At 46.0% G+C, this 13,784-nt stretch overlaps 1 protein-coding gene across 1 annotated transcript; it reads right to left on the bottom strand.

The window, feature by feature from the left end:
* Positions 1-355: 355 nt before the first annotated feature.
* Positions 356-9,736, bottom strand: LOC116593357 (cationic amino acid transporter 3-like). Its single transcript, XM_032347507.1, has 2 exons — positions 9,629-9,736; positions 356-2,405 (listed from the first exon to the last, which is right to left on the bottom strand). Exon 2 carries the CDS (start codon positions 2,216-2,218, stop codon positions 422-424), a length of 1,797 nt encoding a protein of 598 aa, XP_032203398.1. The 5' UTR covers positions 2,219-2,405; positions 9,629-9,736; the 3' UTR covers positions 356-421.
* Between the last annotated feature and the right edge of the window lie 4,048 nt (positions 9,737-13,784).

The raw sequence follows: 13,784 nt of genomic DNA on the forward strand, positions 1-13,784 counted from the left end.
TACAGCCAATGTGGAGCGCAAACTCAACAGCCTGAGATCAAGAGTCACTTGCTCCTGACTGAGCCAGGCAGGTACCCCTTTCACTAGTGGAGGTTTAACCAGATTAAAGGAAAATGATTTTTCAAGTTTCTTTTAATACTAATTTTTTTTAAGCCAGTAAGCAGCTATAGACACAATTGAAAAGTAGTCCTGTTAAAATGGGGGAGAGGGGAGCAAAGGTTCATCCTTTATCCACTCTAAGTACAAACTCAATTAGTGCTCCCCCACCAATACCTCATAGGAGTCCTAGATTGCCCTGTGCTCAGGAGTACTCCCCATTATTGTGCAGCAGAACCAGGCTGCTTCATGTGTGATGAAGTAAAATCAAATATGGACTGGCACTGCTGAATTCAAGGTCTAGAGTTTGGGCACTTAAGTGGGGTTAAGAAAACAGGCTTTTCAGGATGCCATAGCTGAAGTAGATAGTAAACCCAATCAGCATCCAGACACCAAGCCTAGCCCAGGTGATAGCTGACATCTGCATCATAAGGCAAACATTCAAAAAGATGCTCAGGAGTGGGAGAAGAGGCACAGCGGGGATCTTAAAGGGCAGGGGAGGGCAGCTCTGTGGCTGTCTCCAGATGACCCCAGTGATCCCAGTGATGACCACCAGAAGCAACACAACCACTGTGATAGAAACTGGGTCTCCAGAAAGCAGACCTGGCCAGTGGGCCAGCACCAGGCAGAGGAGAATCAGCAGAAGAGCAAGCAGTGAGGAGCAAACATGGACAATCCGGCCAGAGAGTGGAGTTGGGGTGGGGCTGCCTGGAAAAAATAGTCTCCTTAGAGTCAGCTTCTCTGCAGGTGCAGTCTCCTCCTGTACCTCTAGTTCTTTTCTCCCATTCTCTTCCTGAAGCTCTTCTTCATTTTCCTTTTTCCTCCTCTCAGGCTGATACCTGACAATAAGAACACAAAAAGCTACCAGGGAATAAGATGCCAGGGTCCCAACTGACCTCAGGTCCACAAGATCAGTGAGTTCAAAGAAGAATACCATGATTGCTAAAATAATGATAAAGATCACAGTGGACACAATGGAGATGTATGTGCCAATTTCCATCCTAGCAAGGACAGGGAACAGGAGGCCGTCCTCTGCCATCATGTATATCACCCAACGTATGGGGAACATAAAGCTCCAATAGGTGTTGACAAGAATACTAAAGAGTATTGCAAAAGTTACAACATAGTAGGCAGGGGCCCAGCCAATATGGAGAAATGCCACAGGCAAGGTGCTCCCAGGTTGAAGCTGGTAGTAAGGAACCATCAGTGTAAGCACCGCAGAGACACCAAAATATACCAAAACACAGATGAGCAGTGAAACCACAATGCCCATAGGGATAGAATGCTGGGGATTGTGTGATTCTTTGACTCTGGTAACAATAATGCTGAAACCTATAAAAGCATAGAAGCAGGTAGCTGATCCATGGAGAATCCCCTCAAGGCCAAAAGGGACAAATCCTCCAGAGCCCAGAGGGCCCAAGCGAGAGGTGTCATTGAGTCTGGCCTGTATGTAGTCTTCTTCTGTGAGTTTCCAGTTGTGTAGGTCCCCCTTCATGAAGCCAGAAATGATGACAAAACTGAGAACCAAAAGTTTTATCAATGTGACCACTTCAAAAACTCGGAAGAACCCATGAAACGCCACAAATTGAAATTCCGTTAACAGCAATAGAAAGACCACAACAAAGTAGCCTAGATTGTGTGCAAAGATTTGGGGAATATGTTGTGAGATGTTTTCTTGCAGGGTTTCAGAGATCCGGTTCCCAGTCAGGTTGTCAAAGGTTAAGGTCCAGGCCTGGATCACAATGAAGGCATCAGCAACAAGGGAGAGGATGAGGTTCCAGCCAGTGATAAAAGCCCAGAGTTCACCTACAGTGACATAGGTATAGAGATATGCCGAGCCAGAATGGGGAACCCGGGCACTAAACTCTGCATAGCACAGTCCAGCCAACAATGAAGTGAAGCCGGCCACCAAAAGGCAGATCACAATGGATGGTCCTGCCTGATTACCAGCCACCTCATTAGCCAGGAAGTACACACCTACACCCACTGTGCGGCCCACACCCAGGGCCACTAAATCCAGAGTGCTCAGTCTTCTGCCCAATTTAAACTCATATACTTCTTTCTCCAGTGGACGTCTGCTTACCAGCTTGTGACCAAATCTGTGAAGTGCCTGACACAGCATTCTAGCTGGAAGTGAGGAATATTCTAAAGATCAGAGAGCTGTAGAAACCCAGGGAGCCAGGAGTGTTGGATCTGGATCAGTGAGGCTGAGTTAAGCCAACCTGGATTGGAGCTGCCAGTGTCCTTTGCTCAGGCTTCAAAGCTGCTTCTTCATATTTCTTTGGGCACGTGCTATCCTTCCAGAATGCCTGGGAGATGATAAATATTTACTGAACAATGATGTTCAAGCAACCATCCAAAACTCAAAAGTCACATGTAACTCACTGCAGCCCAAGTATCACAGAAAGTGACACCAAAAGACATCAAAGAAAAACCAATCCTGCTTTCCCTACAGTAAAACTACCAATACCTCCCAACATTCTGCTTTTTTTTTTTTTTTTTTTTTTTCAGTAGGCTCAGTGCTCAGCATGGAGCCCTACATGGGGCCTAAACTCACAACCCTGAGATCAAGACCTCGGCTGATAAGCTGATATCAAGAGTTAGACTTCCAACTGACTGAGCCACCCAGGCAAACCAACATCCCTTTTTTTTACACATCACCTGAAACTCAAATCCCATTTGAGTTCATAAGTGATGTAGGTTCATGGACTAACTAGATAGAAGACACAACAGGACATGAAAGTATTGTGCAAGAATTCACACACGGGATGTGTGTGTGGTGCTTGAGCATGAGTTATGGCACATCGTTTTATTGACTAGAGGGACTCATTGCAACTACAGATCCATTTTGTTATATATCATCAGATATATACATCTGCTATATATGTATATATATCAGGGATATATATATAGCAAATATATATATCACCAGCCTTAAAATTCTTAGCCCCAATATCTGCTACCCAAGGTTAGAGGTCATTTGGGCCCCCTTTTTCCTCATTCTTCCTCATCCCTTTAGCTGGACAGCTGTAGAATGTATAGTCCATCCCTTCCTTTTCCCCACCTAGGCCCACAGGAGTAATGTGAAAAGAAAGGAAGAAGGAGAAAAGGGCAGGGCCTTCATACCTACCTGCAAGAAGGAGAGGACTAGGCTATCTGGGAAAGAAATACTAGAGAAATGGTGGCAGGGGCCAGGAATGCTGTTTTGTGAATTCTGACATTCATTAAACTCGTCCAAAGCAAGCAGATAAAAATTCACTTTTTTTGGTCCATAGTCATTACAGTGTGATGGGTAAGGAGAAAAGAAATAAGTCACATAGCTCAGGGGTTCACAACCTAAGCAATTCCTTCTGTCTCCTCCCTCTCTGGGATCCAGGAGAGAAGGTGAACACAATTCTGAAGACAGTCTCCTCACTGGCCACACTGTGCTTTATACACACCCTGCCCCATCTGTGATGTCAGCTTCCAGAAGCCTGGAGACTCTGCCCTGCTCTGTGAGTTTGTATCAAAACACTCGTATGTTTTAATAAGATGCTCTATATAAACCACTTGTAACTCCCTATGAATTTTTCACAAGGAGTTATTTGTAACTCACTTAAACTGTTATCTGAATGTTTTCTGAATTAAAGAATCCTGCTTGTGGTTCCTTCTTCCCCCCCCTCCCCTGCTGCTCTTCAAATGGCCCCCTCCTCAAGGGAACAAAGCTTTCAATGAGTAATTCACAGCAATGCCCAGAAGTGGATAACAAAAAAAAAAAAAAAAAAAAAAAAAATCAAAGTTTTGCAGTCCCTACTCTCTTCCCTATTCAGGCTTTGGTTTTGAGATAATTTTAGGAAATGTTGTCAGAGGTTTATAAAGACAAAAAGATCAAGTCAAAATTGAAAAGTCCTCTATATAGGTGATGGAAAAGAACCTTTGTGTTATGGGCCAGATCTTCTGTCTACAATTCCATCTAGACTCCTTATTTGCCACTCATCAGTTTCAATGCTATGATTTACCAACAAGTACAAGAGATAGATCAGGAGAGGCAATTCTTAACTCATAGAATCTGTCCACATTATTCGTGGAATCCCCAACCAACCAGGCTTCATACCCTTCTATGGTTCCTCACTGCCCTTCCTTCACAATCCTTCCTTCCTTCATAATATGACCTGTGCTTATTTGTCCAGCCTTATCCCCTGCCCAGTTCCTGCTTCAGCTACGAAATTTGACACTCACCCTGTTCCCTTGCCTTTACTGCCCCTTGAATCTTTCACTTAGCTACCCCCACTTCTCTTTCAGTTTCCAGGTTAGCATTTGCTTCCCCAGGTAGCCTCCCACAACCCTTATGCTGACCTTCCTATGTGCTCTCATAGTATCCAACGTCCGCCATGTGCCATTGATCCTAATGTGTCAGAATTCTAGGTCAGCTTCCTGTCTCCTCCATCAGACTGTGAGTTAGGTGCTCAATAAATATATTTTTAACAAATGGCCACACTGAGAAGAGAAACCTGAAAGAGGCCATGATCCAGAATTCCTATGTATTGGACATTGGGATACATCTACTGTAGCCAAACAACTTTTATAAACCTGGATCAGGTAAAGATAACACATGGTATTACCTTCCTTGTGGAAGGTGAGCAAAGTGGATACTGTGAAGGGGAAACCAACTGTGGTAAAACCTTTACTGCACATCATTCCTGGCAGGTACAACCACACATAAGTGTTAAAGAATTGTTTGCCTTTAAGGACACTTGTTTAAAAATAACAAGCAACAAACCACCCATGCCTATATAGAGAATCCCTACTTTTTTTGGAAGGCATCACGTTCAGGCCCTATATTCTAGATAGCATGTCCTGGTCAGAGGTTCTCCTTTGGGGGAGAGAAGGACGCATAATGAAGACACCTGGGGACATTTTCAAACTTCAGATCCTCTCCCTAGGAGAGTCTTGTCCACTAGCCCTGTATTTCCCAGGGCTGCTCTAAACCATACAAGTGACAAGAAATTGTCCTCAAGTTCAAGGGGAAGAGATTCTAGAAGTTTCCTTTACAGGAAGGCAACACAGTTGAGTCATTAGGAGTAAGGTTCTTCAGATAGACTGTTTAGGTTCAAATCGCACCTCAACCTCACCCAGTGATTCTGGACAAATTATCTCACCTCTTGAGGCTTTAGTTTCCACAACAGTCAAATGGGAGTAAAAGTAAGTCTCTCCTGGGGTAGTTGTGAGGAGTAAGTAAAATGATGTCTGTAAGTACATAGCTCAGTGCCTCACAAACAATATCGGCCTCATATCATCTATCTAGTACTTAATATTGAAAATGGCCCAAAGTAATCAAACACTGAAAATCAATTAGTCTTTATAAATATGCAGGCTGAAAATCATCCACTAAAACTCAAGCTTGTTAGCTAGCCTTCATGAGACAATGGAAACAGTTTTATTTCATGATTCACCATGGAATGTTAAGGACTCAAGTTGGACACCCTCATCCATGCTGCTGTTAACACATGGGGAGTCCTAGGCTTACTGAGTTGGACCAAGATCAAGAAATCCAAGGCTCGAGGGGTGCTCAGTCATTAAGGGTCTGCTTTCAGCTCTGGTCATGATACTGGAGTCCTGGGATGTAGCCCTGCATTGGGCTCCCTGCTCAGTGAGCCTGCTTCTCCTTCTCCCTCTGCTTGCTGCTACCCCTGCTTGTTCCCTCTCTCTGTCAAATGAACAAATGAAATCTTTTAAAAATGAAAGAAATACAAGGCTCAAATATAATAATAATTATTGTTATTACAATTAATAATAATCTCTGTCTACAGATGCCTCATCTGGAACAGGCAATGCTGAGTATTGTGGAGATAATAAACATATGTCAGAAATTTTGGATGTGAGCCCTGGCCCTTCAGAGTGACTTGTATGAACTCAGATAATTTGCTTAATCTCTTTATGGGTCCATCTCCTCATCCACTAGGAACATTACTCGATCTCTCTCACTGGATCAACATGAGAATTCCATAAGAAGATACAAACTAATACACACAGCTGGTGGGAGTGTCACTGGAACACCATCCTGAAGCACAATCTTAGTGGAATTCAGAATGCACAGTTAATTGGGCACTGCAGTTGTTGAACGGGTGAATGTATCTAAAACAAACATAGACCACAGACTGGAAGAGCATTTGTTAAATACACCAAAGCAACTGCCTCCAGTGAAGAGGGGGAATGAGAACAGAGATAAGGATGAAAGGCAATAATAAAATACATTGAAAAGGGGCCTAATAGGGAAAAATGGTGTGACAATGCCATGACTGAGGGAGGGACTGACTCCACTCTGTGCACTGCAGATTCAACATAGGAATTGCAGGAGATAATATTGTTAGAGGACCTGGTACAGAGCCTGATAAATGGCAGACATTCAGTTGATATAATCTGAAGGGGAACTGGAACCCTGTAATGGTCAGGATATGGAGAATACAGAGAAGGAGTACCTCCTAGAAAGAGGATGAAGAACAGGGATGATGGGACACCTGTCCTACTAGTTCCCTCTGAATGCATTTCCCTTTTCCCAATTTCTCTTTTTTCTTCAGCTCCATCAACTGTCAACTGTCAACTGTCCTGGAGGATCCTGTAGTTGGCGCTAAGGATATTTGTACCATGTTTCTCTGTCTGGGGAGCCATCTCTAACCACCCACCTCCTAACAAAGATGTAACAGTGGTCCTTACATTTGTTGAATCACACACCCCTCTGAGGTTGGTCACCTTAAAAAAATGTCATACACTTCTCTGAAGTCCATCCACGGACCCTGAGTAGGAATCTCAGAGGAGGACCATCTAATCAGAGACTAGTAATGCTTGATAATTTCTGTTTTGCTCAACTGTGTTGTGCAGGGTGGTCCATGTGCTCTTTCTGTTTTTACTGAAGACAAGGGATGGTGGGCCTACAGACAAAGTATGAAGATACCAGAGAAGTAACCCAAAGACCAAAACTCTGGAAAGTAAATAATCACATTTTACGACACAAATAAATGCAGACAGAAAAAACACATCAACAAGCAACCTTACAGAAGAGAAAGCAAACTCGTGATTGGGAACCTTGAAAAGGGCTACCACAAATCCACTGTATAAAAACATAGAAAAAAATTGGCCACTAATGCCACATTCAGAAAAGCCCCTTTTCTGTCCAATAATCTACAGTTATTTCAATGGTTTCTATTTAGTCCAGACTCTCTGCCCCAAGCAGCCATAGCCTTGTCCTAATTCTCCCCCTACACACAGGTCCATTACCTCCTTTCTTTTTTTTTTTTTTTTTTTTTCTAACTCAGCTCCTCACAGCCTGACTTACCCCTCCTGGGATGAGTCTTTGCCCTGTATAAGCACCCTTCCTGCCAGGAATGCACTTCTCACTCCTTCCTGTCCAGTCTTGACCCTCTAGCTCTTCTCAACCCTATTCTACAACCTTTACTCCCACCATGTCTAGGAAGCATTTCCTAAGCCATCCTGACTGATCCCCATCTCCAACCTTCCTCTCCTTCTTGCCAGCATTTATAGTGGCCCTATCACTTAGCTGAAATGAATTTTCCTTTTCTGTCTGCTGGAGCTCTGAGTGTGTCACTGAAATTATGTTACAGTCCAGAAGCATCCAGAGGGCAAGACCAAGATATATAATCCTCCTCCTCCTGATTTCTATACTGTCACCATCAACCCTCACTACACAGGACGAGGATCTGCTCATAATTGTAGAAAGCAACAATAGAGGCATTTAGGACAGAAAAAAAACGAATATATAAATGTACTGATTACTACATCTTGACATTCCTAGAAGTTGGTTTTTTGTTTGTTTGTTTCTTTCTTTGTTTGTTTTAAGAGAAAGGGCCAAACCTAGTTGGGAACAGGAAGCTAGAACATGTTCAGTCATCTATTTCAGGTGCATTTCCTAAGGGCATTTCCCAGTGAATTCAACCAAACATTAAGGAGAAATAATACCTATTATCCTGAAGCTTTTTCAAAAAGTAGAAACAGACGGAAAACTTCCAGACTCATTCTATGAGGCCAGCATCACCTTGATCCCCAAACCAGGCAAAGACCCAACCAAAAAGGAGAATTACTGACCAATATCCCTGAGGAATATGAATGCCAAAATTCTCCACAAGATCATCACTAATAGGATCCAGTAGTCCATTAAAAGGATTATCCATCATGACCAGGTGGGATTTATCTCTGGGATGCAAGAGTGGTTCAACATTCGGAAATCGATCAATGTGATAGGACACATAAATAAGAGAAGAGACAAGAGCCACATAGTCCTCTCAATTGATGCAGAAGAAACATTTGACAAAATACAGCATCCTTTCCTCATTAAAACTCTTCAGAGTATAAGGATAGAGGAAATATTCCTCAATTTCATTAAGAACCATCAATGAAAAGACCATAGCGAATATAATTCTTAATGGGGAAAGCTGACAGCCTTCCCATTGAGATCAGGAGCACAGCAAGGATGCTCGCTCTCACCACTATTGTTCAACATAGCACTGGAAGTCCTAGCAACAGAAGTGACTTTAAATTCAATGTCTCAAGAAATTATATCAATCCCTTTGTATCCAAGCACAGCTTCTCCAAAGTGTATAAAACTCTCTTCCTCCTTAAAATTTCCAGACAATGAAAACTGCAGAGCCAATCAAATCAGTGGTTCAAACAAGTATAATTTCTTCTTGGATACTTGAGCTTCCCCGGAGTTTCTGGATTTTTAACTTGAGCAGCCTTGCAACTCAGATAGTGGGCAGTCAGGAAGATAAGAGTAGAGGTTTTGAGTTTAGGCAAGAGCTTGAAAGAGTAGTAAGTGTGGTGCATGTGTAACCAACATGTCCATAGTAGAAATAGGTCAAATACATACGAAAAAGCAAACACAGCAAAAGCCACGATGAACAGAGGGCTCAGTCTCATGCCCAACAGTTGAAGAAATTAGTCAACAAAACAAAATGAAAAAGGGAATCTGTCCATTTTCTTTTTCTGTTTGTGCCTTCTCTAGAAGTCTGTGTCTAATCATGGTCCTTCATTTATTCATTCAATAAATACACTGGCCCCATTTATTCAGCACTGTGGATAAAGCAAAAAAAAAAAAAAAAAAACCCACAAACATGCCTCCACTCAAGTTGCTAACATTCCCACATTATGAAGCAAACAATAAACACATAAGGAATAAAAATATATATTGTGTTGGATTTGTAATCAGTGCAGCCGAGAAAAGGAAAGCAAGAAAAGGTCAGGAGGTACTCAGAGTGGGTGTCATGATTTTAACATGGGTGGTCCAAGACAGCTTCACCTTCACAGTGCTGTGCAGCGACCACCAACTATCTCCAGAACCTGTTCATCTTCCTCAGCTGAAACTCATACCCATTCTTCCCTCCTAGCAGCTCCTGTCAACCACCATTCTACGTTCTGTCTCCTAATTTGACTATTGACTATTCTAGGTCCCTCATATAACTTGCCTTCCCAGCCCGGCCATTTTCCTCTCTGGCTCTGTCTCAATTTCCTGCCAACTCTATAAACAGAAGAAATCACTTACCCATGGGCTTTTTCTGTCTCAAAGGAAAAACAATTAGGAAGAATGTGCAAGCCCAAACCAGGGACAAGGAAGGAGCTTGGCTAAGCAGAGTCAGGACTTGGAGTGGAGCTTAGCAGAGCCCTCAGGGAGTTCAGGCTCTCAGAGAGGCAGGGTGCTCAGGAGGCAGGGCCTGGGAAGGATGTGACAGTAGGACAGTAGGAAGGAGGTGGTTTAGTGGGAATGCTGGAGGAAAGCGGGAAGTGGGCAATGGAAGATAGTGGGGCCCTGCATGGGTGAGGAAGTGGACTGAGGGCTTAAATGGGGCTTTGCTGGGGACTTCTTTTTCCCAGCAAGGTGTGAACTTAGAATTAAACAAGTTCTTCAGGGTTCTGGGTATGGGGAAGGTCTAGCAGGTAGGAGGAGAGTGTGGGGAGCGTGGTAGAGCCCAGCCTGTGGTGATTTGGAGGCCAGTCCCAGATCCAGCTACGGAGCCCACTCAGCAGTCCTACAAACAATGAAAGAAGCACCTTCCCCGACCCAGCTGCCTCTCCCAGAATCTCCTAAAATTATCTCTACCACCACCATCCATCCCCATCCCCTCACCCCAGTTTCCTATCACTCCAGAAATAAAGGGATCTGGCTCAGGCTTCACCACAAGGGGTTTCCCAAGACAGACTCAGTGTTCACAGCATATTCTGACTGAATGAGCATCGAGCCTTGTGCTGGAGGAACTAAAGACATGGACCCTGCCTACAGAGCTCCCAGCTCTAGACAATCATAATGAAGGGACCCCAAGACCCTGAAACAGGAACCAAAGGAAGGTGCTTCCTTCTTCCCAGAACATTAACCTTCAAACAGGCAGGACTTCTCAGAGGTGGAGAAAGTGGGGCCTACTTAGAGACCCAGGGCTGAATGCACAGGTGATGGGCACAAGAATCTGTGCGTCTCAAGGTAAAGCAGCAGCACTGTCTCTACTTGATACTGCTGACGTGCACACCCGTCCCCTCGATTGTGCTGAAGCCCCCTGGACAGTGGGCCGGGGTGGCAGAGGACAGGAGCAGCCACTGCCTTCACCCCTCTCCTCTCTGTACCCCTGCCCTGCCCTTCCAGGTCTGTGAGCCTTCTCCAAGATGCTCCTTGCTCCCCTCCTTCCTCACCCCTCCCACTACTGTCTGCGGCTCCACCGCCCACCCCCCACCAACTACTGTTCTGGTTTCTTACCAGGTGGAGATTGGGGAGGAAGGAGGGGAATCAAAAATTCTACCCAAAGTGCGGAAGGGGTAAGATTGGAGAAGAGAGAAGCAGGAAAGACAAGGGTACAACCTTCAGAAGGTGGGGACGCTTGGGTTCAGGCTCTAAACATCATTCTACTTAAGATCCATCAGGGTAAAACAAGTCATGGGAGTAAAATAAGGAGCCACCAGAGCCAGAGGCAGGATAAGAGATGTCATTTTAAGGCACCAGGGTAACCAAGGGAACCAGTCAGGAAATCACTGGATTCCCTGGAAGTGGATGGACAAGACCCTCAGTGACCCCCATCCCTTGTTCCCCGAACTCCATCCCTGCCCCCTTCTTTTCATCCAGTTCTCACAGGAGACAAGCTGTGGCCCTGGCCATGTCCCCTTGTTCCCATGTCCCCTGCATGTTCCCTCTCTTCATCCCTCCAACTGCATGGACCTATTACAATAGCGGGTCCAGGGCTGGGGGAATGCAGAGGCTGCAGGGGTGAGGCCAGAGGCCTCTCCTGGGGGAGGGGGACAGAATGGGGGGACCTGGCCGGTGGAGCCCACCCAGGTGATGTCACAGAAGTGTCTGCACCTTGAGAAGGGGAGGAGGGAAGAGGAGAAGAGGCAGGGGTGTGAGGCAGAGACGGGGGAGAGGCTGAGAGACACAGAGATAGGAGAAGCAGGGAGAGAGATGGGAGGCCGAGCAGAGAGAGACCAGAGGTGGGGCGGGGGGCAGCACAGCACAGGACACAAACAGGAGATGCAGGGCAGACACTGATGGCTCACAGGGTGAGAATCAGACAGATGTGATGGGAAGAGAGACCCTCAGACTCTGGTGGAGGGATGCGGGGAGAGGGACAGCCAGAAGGGAGAGCTGAGGGCAGACCCAGTCCTGGGACATCTCAGACCACAGACTATCTGCAGTCAGACAGACCGACAAACAGGCCCAAAGACAGACAGATGTGCTGACAGGGGTGAAGGTGAAGGAGGCCAAGCTGGAAGGAAGCGGACAGGGCTGCAGGGAGGAGGAGGGAGGAGCAGACAGAGAGAGAGAAGGAGGCAGGGCGGGGGGGGGGCATCAGGAAGCAGGAGCCAGACAGGGAGGGGGCTGCATAGTTGCTCCAGGAGCCTCTTCCCTCTTCCCTCTCACCTGGTTCCTGATGAGCCTGGGCCCCTCTCAGGAGCTGCTCCTGATAGAAGGGTCCAGAAAGCTGAGAGGGTGGGGCTGCCTCCCAGGGTCCACCTGGGGTCTCAGAGGCCATGCATGGGTATGGACCCCGCCTAATCGCCCACCCAGTGCTGCCATGCTAAGAGGCCTGAGCTCAGCCCTCACTTCTCAGGGTTCATGCAGCCTGACACTTCTAGGGGAGTGGGGCTAAGGAGAAAGAGAAACTGAGGCAGGCAAGCAAGGGAGGCTGAGAAGCTCTGGAGAAGGTGCTGGGACAGTCTGGTTAGGGATCCCATGGAGGAGAGGGAGGAGGGTGGAGGTCTGGGACTGGGTCTGCATGGAGAGCTGAAGGACCACGCACAGTATGAGCAAATAACCTACTAGTGACTGTCCGTTAATTTGAGGTCAACAGTGTAGAAAACAGTGTAGACTGCCTTCTGAGCAGTCATCATCCATGACCTCAAGCAGCTCCTCACTAAAGGGCCCCCACAAATGCACATATGAAGTCCACAAAAGGATAAACTGAGGCAGAGTATAGTGACCTTGAGATCAGTGTATATGCTTAAGTCTAGGTTTTAAGGGACCAGTGATGGAGAAATCAGCCAAGTGCGAACACCTAAGGCTTTGCATGTGAAGCTGGACCTTGCCTTTTCCCCCAGACTTTCTTGATATTCTGCAGAGACCAGCTCCCCCAGCTCCTCTCAGGGCAGGAGAGACACTAAGAACAGTAACTCAAGCAATGTAAAAGGTATTGTTCGCCCACCTCTTCCCTGCAGCAATATTTGAAGGTCCCAGAGGCCAAATGTCTCGTGACACCTAGAGCCCAAGGAGTCTCTGTAGCAGCAGGAGGGAGGGTGCAGAGGGAACCTTCCAGAGAAGTCCTGCAGAGATGACCTGGGAGCCAATCCCACCAGTTCATCCCACTCCCACGGGCACAGAGAAGTGTAATAAAGTTCAGAATGTCCAGGGCTTCCATGTAATTAAATCCAGGAGCTGGTAATTACATTTCTTCTTCAAGTTCTACCAGTTACTCTCCTTGTCACCCATGGACACACATCTTTTATGAAACACATGGCACCAGACTCGGGACTTCAGAAACTGCCTCCACTAGGGAAATAGATTTAATTTTAGCAATAACATTTCGAACACACATTACAAAGGATTTCCTTAGAGCATGTTTGGTAAATGTTAGAACCAGAGAAATACACAGCCACACACTCTTATCACAACTGAACAGAAAAGGAAAGCCTTCACTTGACTGCTATTTCTTTGCCTGTGGGATGGGCGTCCGGATGACTTTTCCCACACCAGGAAATACTCATACAGTATCTATAACGTGGAGAAATAAATTCCCCTCTGACCCTGAGCTCTAGAGTGGAGATAACTGTTGCCCTCCCCCCGTCATGACAAACATTCTGAGGCAGCATGACACAGCCTGGAGGGAAGACCCCACATGCAAGTGTCCAGTTTGCTGTCCTGTCCCCCAAGGCCTCCCTCTCCTGGAGATCCTGCTGTATCTCCACCTCTTTGTGTCCCTCACGGTCCATCCTTGGGATCCACCTGTGAATCCAGCCCAGCAGAAGGAAAGCATCCTAAGGGAAGAGAAGACAGGGCCCTGTTCTACAGGAGGTGAGAAGAGAGAACACAAGAAACACGAAGTTAAAAAAAATAAAGGCATGCAAGTTAAGAGTTTTTAGCCAGATCCTCCAGTGCTGACTGTGGAAAGGAGGATGGGCGCAGAGATGGAGAACGTCAAGCAAGATCAGAGGGAAGGAGATGCAGA

Source organism: Mustela erminea, chromosome 6 (genome assembly GCF_009829155.1).
Source record: "Mustela erminea isolate mMusErm1 chromosome 6, mMusErm1.Pri, whole genome shotgun sequence".
Taxonomy (NCBI): domain Eukaryota; kingdom Metazoa; phylum Chordata; class Mammalia; order Carnivora; family Mustelidae; genus Mustela; species Mustela erminea.

Coding starts and splice junctions, on each gene's coding strand:
- LOC116593357 (XM_032347507.1), bottom strand. CDS start 2,218: ATGCTGTGTCAGGCACTTCACAGATTTGGTCACAAGCTGGTAAGCAGA.